The sequence below is a fragment of the Dryobates pubescens genome, chromosome 21, assembly GCF_014839835.1.
Source record: "Dryobates pubescens isolate bDryPub1 chromosome 21, bDryPub1.pri, whole genome shotgun sequence".
Classification (NCBI taxonomy): Eukaryota; Metazoa; Chordata; class Aves; order Piciformes; family Picidae; genus Dryobates; species Dryobates pubescens.
The window spans coordinates 10932328-10948672 of record NC_071632.1 but is presented as its reverse complement, the minus strand read 5'-3'; the positions used below and the strand labels follow the sequence as shown (position 1 = coordinate 10948672).

Here is a 16345-nt window from a genome sequence, read left to right as displayed (position 1 = left end):
CTGTTGGCAACAGCACTTCAGAGGGTGGAAGGAAAGCAGAGCAGACAGCTTTCACGTTTTGGAGGAACAAGGCCCTGGGCCAGGGGGAGATATGAGGGTTAAAATCTTAGGTTTTGTATTGGTTGTCTTTTTTTTATTTCATGGCCCTTTTAAATTCTTGCCATTTTATACTCCCTGTCATCCTGGAAGGTGCCCTGACTGCTTTCACTGCTGTGCTGGAGGCTGATCAGTCTACGGTTAATGGGGGGATAAGTGCTTGTGGAATGAAAAGACAAAACAAAAGCGTTGAGCCTGCCTGAGAAGAACAAAGCTTCTAAATCTGTCTTGTAAAGATAAGGTAAAGGAAGACCAGATGGCAGAGTTACAGTTGTATGCTGGCGCTGAGGGTTTGGTGATGGGGTTTGGTTTAAATGTTTATAAATAATAATTAAATTCTCATCATGAAAAGATCCAGCAGGAGCCATAGGAAGTTACAATTAAACATTCTCTTTATTGGGGCCTTGCTCCTAAACGGCACAGCTGATAAATGCTCAGAGTGCCCATCAGCGCTGCTAATGAGAAGACCCAGAGTCACATTTTACACTTTTATTTGGATTCAGATCAACATCACAGATAAGATACTTTGGTCAAACACAAGAACAGATTGCTATGCTGCTCTTTCCTGGCTGCAATAAGTACAGGAATGTGGGGCGGGGGGGAAACCCAATAAAATGAAAACGTTGGTTCTCCTGGAACACTGAATGTAAATCTTGGATCGGCACATACAGCTAATAAATACATTGTTTGCACTTAGCACTTTAAAACAGAATGGCACATGCAAGATGTAACCGGGCTACCGATCACCGTCAGCATCGTCCCTGTGCTGGTTTTAAACTTCTTAAGCTCTTTGCTTGCCTTTCTCCCAGCAAGGAAAAAGGAGAGAATTTGCTGCTTGCTTTACTCAGTATTTCAGTGATTAGTCTGCTAGTTTTGACACGTTTAGCAAAGGTTCCCTTGAAGTCCTTCCTGATGGAATTGGTTATCTCCTCTACAGCTGGACTTGCAACACTATGCATCGTGGGTAGCGAATGGAAGCCCACCCAGGTGAGGCGTCTGCCCCAAAGCTGATGAGGAGAGGTTAATACCAAGCAAAGCTCTAGCAGAGGGACCGGTGTGAATGCAGTTCTTACAACATCAAGAGCCAATACCACTACCACACAAATAAGGACATATCAATAATATATTGTACAAGCTTATACAGCAACACATGTTGATTTGCAACATTGTACAGTTTAAATCTAAAGTGCACAGCCTCAATCTGAGGTGACAAAAACAGTACTATCAATATAATAAAGGCAACACAATTACAGACACAATTTATTTCCTCTTGCTTCATGTCCTCGTGATATTACACTGAATCAATACTCCATTTACCTATTTTAGATGAAATTAAAACCACATTTTGCACTGCTTTTTTTTTCTTTTTTTTTTTTTTTCTCTTTTTTCTTATTTTCTTTTCAAGTATTTTAGAGAGAGCAAACCAATATTGCTTTACAAACAAAAGCTGGCCACTTAGGCAAAGTTAAAACCAAAACTTTAGTAGGGTTATAAGTAGACAGACCTGAGCTGCAGAACTCTTACCAACGCTTCCAGGTGTTGGGGGTTAAAGAGGATGAATTTCAGTTCCCATGCCAGAGTCACCTGTAATGTTAAGGAGTGATGCAGCACACGAATTCTGCAAGAGCTGCAAGAGCTGTGCTCATGGTTTCTCTTTGTGGGCTGTTTTAGGCAGATGGAGCCTTATCTCAACTCTTTCTGCAATTTCAAAAGCCACTGCCGGCAAGGATGGAGTCCAGCACCAGGAGAAACCTTTGACAAAGCAGTTTGTTACTTGGACCCCCCTCCCTGTCACTCAGATTGCAGTCACACTTAATTCAGGCCTTGCCTTGCAGACCTATACATCTCTAATGACCCTCTTAGTATAGCTGGGAGGGTTCATGCTATTTTAATAAGAATTTCAATCAATTTTGATATTGGTTTTTTTTTCACTGCAGTTTTGGACTGCCCATAGCAGAGATGGTTATGAGATAAGCATTTATTCAGGCTTGTGACTGGTTTTGGATAGGCTTTTTTTCCTAACCACAGGACACAGAAACCATCCAAATACAACCTTCTTTCAGTCTTGTTTAGCACTGTGTATTGATTGTGCGTCTGCTTAGTTAGGCCAAGTGGGAAACATAATTAAAGAGAGTAGCATTCTATTGTTGTACTGTAATTGATCTTATTAAGTGGTTTTAAGAGCTGCAGTACTCTTGAGGTCTTTCAGGAATCAACCCTGGGGATGTACAATCCATATGATGCAGAGAAATGAGGTACTGGAACCTCTGGAGAACATAGTACGAGGGCTTCTACTTTAAAGTAAGCACTAATAAATATTTGAGGCACCTCCATCCATGGAAAAAAAAAAGAATCCTAGTTAATTGTCAGCTTCTGTCCTTGCAGTTTTATAACCCATACAAAATAAAAATATATAGTTTACAAAATAGGATTATTATATGTTTGTTTTTTTTAATATATATATATATTTCCCTTTGTAAAACTATACCTATTTAAATACACTGGAAAGGCTGCTGCAAGTGAATTAGAAATTCTGCTCTAATGCTACGAAAAAGGCAAAATACTTCCACTGTTAAACACACAGCTTGGGCCCTCTGCTTCTCACCACCCCCTCCCGCTTCCCTCACTTTGACTTTTGTCATAGTTTTTTTTTTTTTTCTTTTTGGCAAAGTTTGGCATCATTCAAATCTGCTTTGAATTCAAAGGAGCTGCTGTGTTAAAATGGGGGGATAGCGTTTTAAGCGGCTTCTGTTCTTCCTTTCTTTGCTTCAGTGCAACTTTGTGTGCGGCTAATTGTTAAGGAGGTATTCTAGAACTCGGGGAAGGACTTTAAAGGAGCCATGTTTCTCGATTGTTTTTAAACTGTACTCTACTCCAACGCCACAATATAGAAATAGATTTACTTTGGAACAAACTACAAATACATTCGCACAGTTTGTGACAACTTAAGTGTCTACTTAGAGGTCAGGAAGAGACTTTCACACCCAGTTATTATAAATCCTGTCCCAGGCGTTCAATTTCATCAATCAGGAAATCAATGTCTTGGTGAGTTGCTGCAGGGTTTGAGATGACCATCCGGAAGAAGTTCACTTTGTCTCCCAGGGGCTGATAGCTCACCATGGTCGTGCCATACTCCATCATCCTGGCTTTTATCACCGGTGCCACCTGCAGCATAACAGAAGGCAGGGGGTGATGATGATGATGATTGTTTTCATTACTGCCTTATTGCTCTCTACAACTACCTGAAGGGAGGTTGTAGACAGGCAGAGGTTGGTCTCTTCTCCCAGGCAACCAGCACCAGAACAAGAGGACACAGTCTCAAGCTGCACCAGGGAAGGTTTAGGCTGGAGGTTAGGAAGAAGTTCTACACCGAGAGAGTGACTGCCCATTGGAATGGGCTGCCCGGGGAGGTGGTGGAGTCATTATCATTGGAGGTGTTTAGGAGGAGACTTGATAGGGTGCTTGGTTGCATGGTTTAGTTGATTAGGTGGTGTTGGATAATAGGTTGGATGCAATGATCTCTAAGGTATCTTCCAACCTGGTCTGGTCTATTCTATTCTATTCTATTCTATTCTATTCTATTCTATTCTACTCTACTCTACTCTACTCTAATCATGAGAACAGAACACAGAGCATGTTTCCTTCTCTAAGAAAAGATGAAGGGCTACAAGAAGCAGTTGAAATGAAACTCAGACTGGATGTGGCCCTGGGCAGCCTTGATCTAGTTGGAGGTGTCTCTGCTGACTGCAGGGGGTTTGGACAAGATGAGCTTTGAGGGTCCCTTCCAACCCAGTGCAATCTGTGAATCTGTGAAAAAACTACATCCAAGGTTGACTAAAAACATTAACCTCCATTAAGGAACAAAGGTTGCAGTGAAGAGGCATTGTGTTTACTCTCTTTCTCTGCTTGGCTCTAAAATCACTGGGGAACTTTCCCCCTGCTTTCTTGGTATTGCTAACAAGGAGACTGTAGCTGGTTTTTGTAGTGCTCAAACATACTGCTACAATAGTTTTCCATCTTCTTTTCACACGCCAGAGCACCACAGTGCCACTGAGCAGTTTATCAACTGCAGTTCACAGTCACTCCCGTGAGTGCACACCCAGCAAAGAAGTGATCGACGCAAACCCAGGCAACACCAAAACCTGGAGACCAGGGTACAGCGGGGCCAGGCTACCCTGCAGTAGAATGACCACAGAGGTGTCATTTTCCAGAGTATCATGAGGTGACCTTGCCCTGGGAGATTATTTTGGGGATTGCCTGCCTGCCTGCCTGCCAGGGTGCCAGTGCACGCTGTCCTGCTTACCTTGGCAAGGCGACTCATCCTTTCCTCGCTGTTTTCCATGCCACGCAAGCTGGGAGGGATGTACCAGAAGCAGACATTTGTGTGCTGAGGCTAAACACAGAAGAACAATGGTTTACACTGTAAGAAACATCCATAATATTTCAGTTGCAATTAAGTTCATGCCTTTCCTCTCTCTCATACATCATACTGTGACAGCAGTCAATGGTTTGCATTATTATGGTCCACTGAGAGTCATCATCATTATTAATGCAGAAAAGATAATTTCAGGCAATTTATTCCCAGGGTGTAAGATGTGGAAACACATCATCCAGCTGTGCAAATGTATTTGTGCCCTACTGAGAGGCATCTAGAGTTTTGTAGGTACTGTCCCCACCAGAGGGTGAAGAGATCAGATGGCTAAGGCAAGAGTCTATTACAGATAATTCAGAGGTGAGAACTGTGTCATTTATTTTATGACGTGACAGCATAATACAGAAGCTGGTTCTGTGAAGAGGAGTCACAGGTGGTGCATGAGGCAAGCTGAGATTTTCTTACATTTAATGAAATCTATTACTTCTCAGTTTGAGTCAGCTAGCTGCTGTATTCATCTGCATGCGCCACAGTGCCTTAGCTGGTTTAACTGAGACGGCAGCACACAGTAGAAAGGCATAAAGGAGAACTGTGGTTTTGCTAAACCTGTGAGTTACTGCAACTCCTACTGCTGCCAGTTCCTTTACTCATCATCAGACCCAGTGGACCAAATTCAGTGAGGATGTGTGAGGTAGGGGAAATAAATCACACAGTGGCACGTAGGTATGAGCCTGTGATCTCTGTGACGTTTGTCCTTGTGCTGCACAGCACCCGGGCATGCACTAAGTGATTGCCACCAGGAAGCAACATTCTGAGAGACAAAACCTTCCAGTACAGAGAGCAAAGCTCATCAAAAGCAGGAAGAAAAAAGCCAAAATAAGATCTTTTTGTTTTATTACATGCAACACACCAGTTGCCCTTCTAAGAGAGGTCTCTATCAGCCCTGTAGACAGTTGGAGAGGGTAGCCCACAAAGAGACAAACACCAGACAGCTCAGTGCAGCTCAGAGGTACAGCCGCACAACTTAGTCTGCACTACCTTGCCCTGAGCACTGTGCTCCAGCTGAGCACCTGGCACCCAGGGGTCCCATCTCATCTGTATTCCCTCCACATAAAAGGCCTAGAGGTATCTGCACCCCACACAGTGGTGTCACCTGTGTCACAGAAGCTAGCTGTGCTGCACCCCCTTGCAGCAGGCACCTCAGTGCAGATGGTCCCTCCAGGTCCCCTGTGACTGCCCACTTGAGAAGGCTGACAAAAGCACTTTTCACAACCATCCTTTCAGAGCTGTGTGGGGCACTGTAAGCCCTGCTCATAGCAGACCATGCTATTAGGAAGCCACAACTTGTTTTTATTACCAAAGAGCTGATTCTAATTGTGTATGTGCTGGGTCAGCCCCAGCTGCAGGGCTTAGTTTCATCAGGGTGAAACTGAACAAACTAGAAACATGCACAGCTGCCTCATCTCCCCTGTCCCTGGAATTCAGGAGGAAGAGAGATACCAAAGAGAACAGGTTTTGGTACAAGAGGCACTGCTTCCTATCTTATGCTGTATGTTTTGGCCTGTTGGTAGCATCCCAGTAGGTGACTAAGGCAAGTGCTGTGACCAACAGGGAAAAAGAAGGTGAAATCCTTACCTTTCCATCAAACACCATTTCATACCCTTCTCTGTTCTTTATTTTATTGTATAAGTATTCTGCCAGTTCCAAGCACTTATCAATCTGTGCTTCAAATCCTGTAGTTCCCTTTAGAGAGAGGAAGAAAAATCATTACTTAGTATCTGCTCTGTGAACCCAAAGAGTGAAAGGACCATGCAGAGCTTGCCAAAGCATCAGCACAAGTCACCTCCTGAAGTCTCCATGGGACAGAGTGAGGATCTGATTCTATGAGGCAAAGGACAATTTGCTAAGCAGAGTTCCTATGCTTCTAGCTCTGGTCACTGACCCTCCAGTAGCCACCTCAGCAAAATAAGCACCGGGTGCCAGCCTGGTCCTCAGCAAAACATCTCTAATACCTCTGAGGAAGGATGCCCTAGGCACATTTTGCAGACAGACTGAGCACAGAAGAGGGTCTCTGGAAGGTGTTGATTTCAAGACTACAGGCAGTCTCCTCCTATTTTTCAGAATAGGGGACTTTAATCTATTTTTCATATAAACACAAGGAAAAACTTTTTCACTGCGAGGGTGACAGAGCCCTGGAGCAGGCTGCCCAGAGAGGTTGTGGAGTCTCCTTCTCTGGAGACACAGAAAACCCACCTGATCCTGCTCCAGCAGGGGCATTGGACTAGGGGATTCTGGAGGTCCCTTCCAACCCCTAACATTCTGTGATGTGCTGGGGGCTTTTCCAAGAACAACTGTTCAGAATGGGCAGCCAGGCATTTAGAGCCCAGTCTGAAAAATGCATGTTTTGTTTAGATGCTGCCCTGCCTCTGTAGTGATTTTCTCCCTTCTTCCCCAGCAGACACCCTATAAACTCAGAAGCTGTGTTTTTAAGAGCTGCAGCAAATCCTGCTTTTTCTCCTCTGGCAGAAGTCACAATCCTCTCTGTGACATCAGAATTGCTCCTGCACTCACCAGCTGTGATGCCACAAACAAAGGATCCAGCTTTCTGACCGTGGGAGGGGAATAAACAGCTGGAATAGATAAACTGTTTAAGAAACACACATCCTATTTTGTACTGTTAGTGTTACATGTGGGGTGTGAGGAGAGAAAAAGCAGCACTAGGCATATTAAAACAAAATTGGGGGGGGGGGGTGGTTAGAAGAAGAAATGTCTCTGAGTAAGGAAAGCATGTCACTGCTGAATCTGTTCTGGCAGCACAGAGCTGACTTAAAAGCCCATGTCATTATCCCTCTGTGCACAGAGATGTCAAACCAGGGTAGAGCTAGCACAGCCCCAGGGAGAAAGGCTTGGAGTAAGAGAGATTCATGTGGCTAAAACTGCTGCCACTCAGGAGACCCCAGCTACCACAGCAGCTTTTGTGACCACAGAAACTTGCATCCTCCTTCACAGATGCCAACACCTCCAGCTACGTTTGATGCCTGCTTCAGAATTGTTTTCAGAGTGTTAGTGCAGCACATGAGGATCTTTAAGGCTTTCTGGAAATGAAGACAGTGATGTCACCTCCTCTGAACACACCTGAGGCATAAAACTTGAGATAATAGATTGGATAAACATATGGACGAACATTGTTTAGGAATATGCTGTGAATACAGATGAATTATCATTAGGGCTGCTGTCTCCATATTTCCCAGAGAACAGCTTTGGATGAGTTTTCCTCCTTCAAAAGATGAGGTTATCCACTGCATGCAATGAACCTAGGTATTCCACTCTTCATTTGCCATGTTTTATTTCTGAATGTCATTAAAACATCTTTTTATTTCCAGAAATCTTCATAACAATGTTCCCAGGTGCATGATTTATGCTGTTAAGACTCCTAGAGTTACACAAAGCAAATGCTATGCAAACCCCATGGAGTTCAAGTTTCATAATCATCAGTGTTGCTTTGAAGCTGAACAGCTCAAAGTATATATATATATATAAAAGAAAAGAACCCCAGAAAACAATAATGTTCCTTCTTTCATGTTATATAGGGGAAAGTCAGCTCGGATAGCTTCTAAAATGCTGATTACAGAGCCCCCCCCTGTATCTGGTGTGCATTATTTTAATGCAGGCAGTCCTACCTTTGCCCTCCACATCAGCCATAGCTTGAAGACATCAACGTGCCGTCCACACTGCAAGGCCTTGTCTCCGGTGTCGTAGGAAAGGTCATAGTGCTTGTCTTGTTGAAAGAGGTAGGAAGCATGCATTTGATTGCAGCTCTGCATCAGGCCCTTGTAGGAACAAACACATTAAAAGAGTGATGGTGACACGGAGGCGACTGCTGTTTGGGGGTTGCCTTGGGTGAGACATTACGAACGCTTGGATTCAGTGGAATATGTCTCCATGTGCAAAAGGAAGATCAAAAAAACCAACCCCCCCCCAACAAAACAGGGTAAAACCAGACTTAGTTTCTCAGTGGACTACGTCTTTCATATCTTGTTCAGAGCCCAGGATACCTTGGTCCCTGATTCAGCAGAGTGTAACCAATTCCAGAGCCAAGGCATTGCTTAAAAGCAAGCTGGACAGGGTGTTCGCTGGCATCGCTATGCTTAAGGTCATTTTTGGATCTATCTAGTTTATTCTCTGTTGTGGTTTCTCTTCCTCTTCCTTGGAAGGTTCTGGTTGAGTCAGATCAAGCCAGTCTGGTGACTAATCTAAATGATCACACCACTTTCCTAATTGCTTTGGTCTCTCAGATTCTGGTTTTAATTGTTTCCTTTCTTTGTATGTTTTCTTTCCTTTCTGCAAAGCCCTCAGCTGCAGCTTGGATGCTGAAGTGGTATAGAAAGCTCTGAGCAGACAGAAGAGCATATGGCCTTTGAACAGCCAGCTAGAGTTATTCCTGGGTTTGCAAGACACCACTCTGAGAGGCAGCTTTGTGGGAGGGCCAAAAGCCAACAAGGTGAAGAAACCTGGCTTGTGAAAGTACGAAGTTTGCTTTTTAGCTTTTGAAGTGAAATGCAGAAAGTCATCTTCTGGCTCTAGTTAAGTCCTTAACCAAGTTTAAGGTATACCTTGGGACTGTTGCCTAAAACTGCTATTTCCAGTCCAAGAAGAATCAAAGCTTGGCTGTTTACCATCAAGTCTAATCTTTACAGTGTAACTCAAAACTGAGATAGTAAAATGGGGGGGGGGGGGGGGGGGGGGAGATTGACTTTCTCCTTATCTGAGCCATCTGTTCTCGCTAGAGGTCAAGAATGGCACTGACTTCAGCCAGGCAGGATTTGTCCTGGCTGAATTGACCCAGAGGGCAAATAAAAGCCAGCTTCTCTCTTCCCAAGTGCAATCACTTTGTATACAATCTGTTGTACAGCTGTCAGCAAACCAGCAACCAGCTTTTTGATAGCTGGGCTATTAAGTGGTGGTTGTAGAGCAGCTGTCCCAGTAACTGATAGTTACATGAGAATTACAGGCAGGAAGGGTAATTCCAATTTCAGTATTAAATGAAATGTCTACTTTCCATTCTAAGTGAACTTGGTGTTCTATTTTTACTTCCCCGTGCCCCAAAGTGGATATATGGACCAGATATGGGTGGAAATAGCTGTCATAAAAGTCTAGAAAATGCAATGCTGCTAGATTCTGGACCTGATGTTGTGCTGCATGTATCCCATACTGTTCATCCCAGGAGGACCTGCAGTTACATTTTAGAATAGAATAAACCAGGTTGGAAGAGACCTTCAAGATCATCGTGTCCAACCCATCATCCAACACCACCTAATCAACTAAACCATCTACACAGCAACCAGTGGGGCTACACAGCTGTGCACCCACAAGTTAACAATGGACATTTTGAAAGGAAAGACACAGAAGACTGTAAAGATATTGCCCCTGACTGGATCTATCACTTCTGCTAGGCAGCTGCTCTAGCTCCTTTTGCAGTCACAGCCTGAGCTGCTACCTCAAGATCTGTTTCTCAGTTTCTTTTATAACCCTCACGGTGTTAAGAAGCATCAGCTATGACACAGTCACAAAGAAAACATCCAGGATTTTCAGCAGCAGAATATCACAGAGAATCAGAGAAGCAAGTTCTGTTGGGACATACCTCTTCTCTCACTAGCAGGGCTGAGCACTGCAGCGGGACGCCCATCATCTTGTGAGGGTTCCAGGTCACCGAGTTGGCCCTGGGGCAGCAAACCACACCAAACTTAAACATTGCACTATGCTGGTGAAACCATGCAGACATTTGGAGACAATGAGAATAATCATGACTGTGCAAGCAAAGCTGAAAATGGTCATGACCAATATTAGGAAAGAAATGTCTTCATAAGGGACCTAACCTACTTCAGTTGGGGTTTTGGTGACAATCCTGGCCACCCACCACAGGCCTGATCTATCCACTAAACTTAATCAGGATTAAACTTTCTGGGGAGTCATCTGTACTTTATAATCAGAGGGCAAACTTCCTAAAACCCCCCACTTGAGTGATGAACTTTCTGAAGCTGCATGGCTGATTAAAGAGGCAGATAGGAAACTGCCAAACTAGCAGGTTCCCTCCCACTGATTCCAGTTTCAGCAAGATTTTACTAAGTACCTCTCACAGGCATTAAAAAAATTCTTTCAAATACTTCTGGGGACTTCTAAATCTCTGAGTAGCTTGGAAAATCTGGCCCAAAGTAAATTTCCTCTTTGCTCTGCTGCTGCAGAAGCTCCTTAGTTTTAGCTCGGCTGTGGTAAACACACAACTGAAGGGCTGAGTCCACAATTGCCACAACAATAAACACAGAACTGGCTCACCCTTCCATAAGAGTCTGAGCCTGCTTCCCTTCAGGACACATTCATTGCAAAAACCTGAAACTTGTGAATAAACAGGGTGCTGCTGCAATTCAGCCTGGAGAAGAGGCATTTGGGACTGTGGCAAGGGGTGAATGGAAGATTGTCCACTTGGTTACTGTTTCGATCTGGTGTTAGGTTTGATTGGCTCTTTTTAAATTACTGTTACCATATACACGATGCTTAGCCGACAGAGGCATAGGGACATCTGTATCCTCTTGGGCACAAGGATGCACAAGACTCCATATAGTGCAGTGATTTGAGTTTTGGTGGTATAGATTGGCATACATCAGTCAAGTGGGGCATGTAAAACTTGAGGGAGCCAGAAAACACTTGCAGGTTACATTGATGTGAACAGAGATGAGCATGTTAGAATATGGAAGTGTTTTCCTTTGTAGGAGTTGGAGACAGCACTATGGGTTTATGAAACTCCTTATTTCCTGCCAAGTTGCTTCCACTCCTTCAAAGCAAGCAACTCCAAAATCCACATGGACATCAGGCAGCACTTCAATGCTTTCTTCTTTGCTATTGGGACTGTGCAAGTGCCTGATGTAAAATCTGTAGGGAAAAATCTTCCACAGGCAACATCTGGCCACTTGACTTTGCTTTTTGAGTATTTGGCAGCTTTTAATCAGCTCAGAGTTTGTCACCTGATTGCAACACCAAAACTAATGATTCTGAACATGCACTCAGGTCTGTGTATTTCCTCTGATATGATACTTTTTCATTTTAATCTGTGCCTATGAATCAGGCAGAAATTCTTTAAGAGACTTCCAGGTGACAGCACTGGTATGGATTTTCTCAAGCAAAGGAGTATTTACTGGCAACAGCAAGGTGTTAAGTATCTGCCTAAGACATTTAATTTACCCTGAGGTCATTTGTTTCCCTAATTACATCCCAACTACACACATTAAAAAAAAATCAATTATACAAACTCAAAATCCAGCATTTTTCATTTGTTATCAGTTATTCTGGGCTTCAGTCAACAGTAAGTGAAGCAATTGCTGACTGAGACAAACAGTGAAGTAGAAAAGCTAGATGGATGCACAGATGTTTTTAGAAGCATCTCCCATTTGCCCAAATAACTGAGCACCAAGCACCTATGTGACTTTTTTGGCTGTGGGTCATAGACAGGAGAATAAAGAGAGGAAAAATGTTCCTTGAGGTATTGCGAATGGATGACAGGAGGGATTCTAGACTGGCAGAATCTCGTCCTCAGCCATCATCAAAACCAGACTGAGGTACATTCCCTGACCAGCCACAGCTCCAGGAGGGAAGCCCAGACCCGTATGGGAGTGCTCATTCAGCTGCAAACATGTTTTTCTCAGGCAGCTGTCACCCCCTGCCCAAGTCTCTGCGAGAGAGACACCAAACTGAAACTTGTGAGGGTGGCCAGACTTACTTGCTCCAGACACCAGGGCCCATGCTTCCCTTAGGGTGCCTTGGAGCAGCTTGTAATCTGCCACATGGGGACTGGAGGGCATGGTAGGAAGAGTCCTGCAACTCCTCCTGCTTTTGGCTGGAGTATTTTTGCTGGACTGCCTGCGTCCAGAAGGATGCGAGTGCAAAGAGCACAGAGTGCTCCATTTAATGCTCCCTCCATGCACCTCTCTTGCCTGGCAAACACAACTACCAGTCCCAGCTCTCTTCTATCCAGAACAGTTCTGATGGGGCTACACTCAAATATCTACCATAAACCAGGAATGGCCATAAAAGTCAGGCCTAGTAAGTCTAAAGGTATCCACATTTGAGATCTGAAACGAGCCGCTGTGTCCATCAAGCAGAGGAACAAGCATTGGAAACGACAAACTTCATGAATTCACTGCCAGACATATGGAGCTGGTGCTTATCAAAGCACTAGGCAAAACCCATTGGGGTTAGGGATCTAAAGCAGAGTATTTGGAAAATTTTCCAAGATAGATTCAACCTGAGCTGCTCATTCCAGTGGAATTTGGAAGCATTTTGGGAGGCAGACTCTTCTTCTCACTCTCTGTCCTCACAGGAAACTGGGCAGATAATTTTTCTGATGTGCTGGGTGTTTGGATGTATGTCCTTTTAATGTAGAATAGCTAAGTTTGGAGTGCTGGAGGCAGTCTCAATGAAATTGAATTCATAGAATCTTTGGCTGCCTTCCAAATTTTACATGTGAGATGTATGAGAAAGGAACTGAATCATCAAGGTTCCCTCCTTATCTCCAGGAACAGGATGAGGAAGTTGGTTGTAATTTTAATTGGCAAGGAACAGCAATTTGATTTAGAGACAAAAAAGGTAGAAGGGACTAATAATTTACTCTCAAGCAGCAGGAGCTTCAGAAAATACACAGATGTGAGAATGTCTTCATCTAGCACACACAGAATGTCTCTAGCAAGTGGCCTAAATAGCTGCCTGGGAAGAATACAAACCAGGGCAAATATATATCAACTTTAAATACTCTCTGGGCTCCCACTCACTGGTGGCTCACACAAGTCCTGAACTGTTTTTTGATGTCTTTCCTTGAACACAAGTAAATCTCCACATCCTATGGCAAAGAGACCCACAGTGTATCTAGAAGTTTCTAAGCAGCTGTTTTAAGCTCAGTCCTTCCAGACTGTGAACTGGACTGGCATCACTTGTGTTCATCTACATGGATCTGTGACTCCAGCTGTGTGCATGTACAGCCAGGTACAGACATGCTGAGAAGAAGTCATTAACACAGCTTGAAGTGGGGTAATGTCTCCAGAAGTGACAGAGCAGTGCCCAGTGACTGCCTGACAGGACATCTGTCCAAACCTTTCATACTTCAGCGTCCAAGACCTCCAAGATTCGTTTCTTCGAGAAATGCTGGCAGGAACAGAAATCAAACCCAGAAATGCCTGCTGCTTGTCCTACAGACCATGAGTGCCCCTCTACTGCAGCACTGAACAGAGGCACTCAGCAGTGCTACCCCAACTGGAAGCGCAGTTTGCATAATTTCTTCCTCCTGTGTCTTGGAGATAACATTGATTCTGGGTTTTTATTTGTAGACACTGCTATGGCAACCACAAGGGTGTTAGAATTAATTTAATGAGTGTGTTTAATTAACATTAATAAATCATACCTCTCAACACCATTTAACTTCCATTTGTGTTTTCTTGACATCAGCAGCCCACCACCCCATGCTCCCTAGAAGGCAAGACACATTATCTTAATGAGAACTCTGCTTTTCTCTCTGATGACATCTGTGCAGTCACATCAGTTTGGGGCCCTTTCTTTTTTTCTTGCTCATGTGGCATGTTCCAAAATGACCAAGCAGACAGGGCCTGAGGCATCAGCTGTGCTAACAATTTTCTTCCAGTAGGTTGGAAGCAGTGGTTTACAGACCATAAACTGAGTGCTCACCGTTATCACCTAACCCCTCCCTCACCACCTCCTCTGATACTGACACACATTGGGCTGCAAGCCATTAATGACTTGCAGAGCTGCTCTTGGGTCAGATAGCTTTCTTCTAGCGCCTAAGAGACAACAACCAACCAGACTGGAATCTCAGCTGCTCTGCTGAGTTTTCATCAGACTTCAAACCATCTCTCCTTGCCCCCTACTCAATTGCTTTTGCTCCCAGAGATCTGGGGCGAGCAGGTATTTCACGTGACTGAGACACAGTTCAAGGTAAATACAAATCCTTCCTCTGAACTGGACTGATTTTGGCTGCCACAGTAATCCAAAAGATACCCAGCCCTATGGAAATTCAATGGTCACAACTCTCTGGAGAAAGGGTTTGCAACAATGACACATGAGCTATTCTAGGGCTGGAAGACGACCCTTCAGAAAGATTTAGTGGCAAAAGCTGAAATTAAAGCTAAGTAGCCAATATGATACATTTCTCCAGCATTTGCATTAACCTGTTCAACAGTTTGTGGTTCTTTACTCCAGACAAGCTCAGCCTTCTCCTGATGTATTTCATTTGCAGCTGCTGCAGAAGCTGAGCCAGTGCTTGGTATGGCTCTTACGTACTTCTTGCGCTAACGGCTCTGAGATAAAGCTGAGGGCCAGAAGCACTCCAAGTGGGTCAGCTGACGTGTCCCAGTTGCTAAAAGTACTACACAGGCATAACTCCTAAAACGTCCCCATGGCCTGAGCCTTTCAGAGGGGTGGGAAGTCAGTGCTTGGATGTTAGACTTAATTACAGGAAGCAGAGAGCAGGGGGGTTGCAGAGGGTGAACAAACCACTGCTGTACTGTGATGCTGTGCTACTTACATCCACGTGCATCCAGATTTTGTATTTCTTGCAGATGTCTGCAATAGCTATGAGAGGGTCGAAGGCCCCATACACTGTTGTCCCAGCTGTGGCACTCACCAGAAAAGGAACAAACCCCTGCAAGAAAGCAGAAAGGCATTTGGCAAGGTCAGAGTGCTGCAGCCCCAGCCCCTCTGTGCTGCCCCCACAGTGAGCCAGCAAGTGTCTCCTAGAGGACACCCCTGCTCCGGCGCCCTGGTTTTGGTTGCACGCCTGTGATACCACAGTTTCTACCTTAAGGTGGCAGCAAGCTTCCAAACCAGAATCCTCCATTTATTAGGCTGCTGGAGACAGGGAAGGGCTCAAAAGAGCAATCTTGCTCCACACCACCTGCCTGAAACGAGGTCTGCTCTCCAAGATGTCAGGTAAAGCAAACCTCACCCAGGTACAGGAAATACCCTTGGCAAACTGCGCCATGGGCTGCACTTGTAGTCATCTCAGTGAGTGTCTGAACAGGTGGTGGCCCAGACCCACCAGTGGGTGAATCTTATATGGGGGTGTCTCCTAGGGGCAGCACACACAGGAAGTGTGGGGCTCACCCCCAGCCCCATCCCTCATGCAGAAGGGGTGCTGCAATCTCCGCAGAGGCCAGGAACGGTGTCTTGGATGCCCTCTGCTAAATGCTGTGTCTCTCAGAGGAGCACTCATTGTCCATCACAAGGCTTTTGCACTGTGAGGTCTTGGGGCTGCCATAATTTGCACCAGTGTTCAGGTTGAACTCATTTAAGTTCTGTTGATTTCATACACAGCACTCCAAGCAACAAAGGTAAAGAGTGGCTACATTTTCTTTTCAGAACTAGGGCTTAAACTACCAGAAAAGTCTAAGCACAGAATGCAGGGAAAGGAACCCTCAAAGGTCATATAGTCTGATCCCCCCTAAACTTCCTTCTGCAGTGGTCAGTAGGTAAAAGTAGCACTCAATATTGTCATTTGGCCTTATTCTTTTATCTACTTTTCATAGAGAAAAAAAAAAAAGGGATATTTTAATGAAGATTTGTGTTATTAATGGCCTTTGAATGCTGTGCCTAATGACTATTCACCTAAGTGTTGCTGAAGACACATATTGCATGCTTTAATCTGATGGTTTAACTCAAGCTTGTTACCAGGTACAAAAGCAGTGCATGTTTAGAGATGCATGGAGTTTAGTTTATCTCCCCTTGATTTACTGAGTCTATGAGACATATTTGCAATGCATTAGAACACATAAACACTCCCCAAATGATTTCTCTGGTTATCAATATTTAGCTAGAAAAATG

General features: G+C 44.3%; 1 protein-coding gene across 1 annotated transcript in view; it reads right to left on the bottom strand.

The window, feature by feature from the left end:
• Positions 1-2751: 2751 nt before the first annotated feature.
• Positions 2752-16345, bottom strand: part of GAD2 (glutamate decarboxylase 2) — a 38455-nt gene continuing 24861 nt past the window's right edge. Inside the window, exons 10-16 of the mRNA XM_054171219.1 lie at positions 15051-15167; positions 13914-13978; positions 10110-10188; positions 8149-8298; positions 6104-6211; positions 4400-4489; positions 2752-3261 (exon numbers count right to left, since the gene is read on the bottom strand). Coding sequence (XP_054027194.1) covers positions 3088-3261; positions 4400-4489; positions 6104-6211; positions 8149-8298; positions 10110-10188; positions 13914-13978; positions 15051-15167 — 783 coding nt within the window. The 3' untranslated portion in view covers positions 2752-3087. The remainder of the gene's footprint in view (positions 3262-4399; positions 4490-6103; positions 6212-8148; positions 8299-10109; positions 10189-13913; positions 13979-15050; positions 15168-16345) is intronic.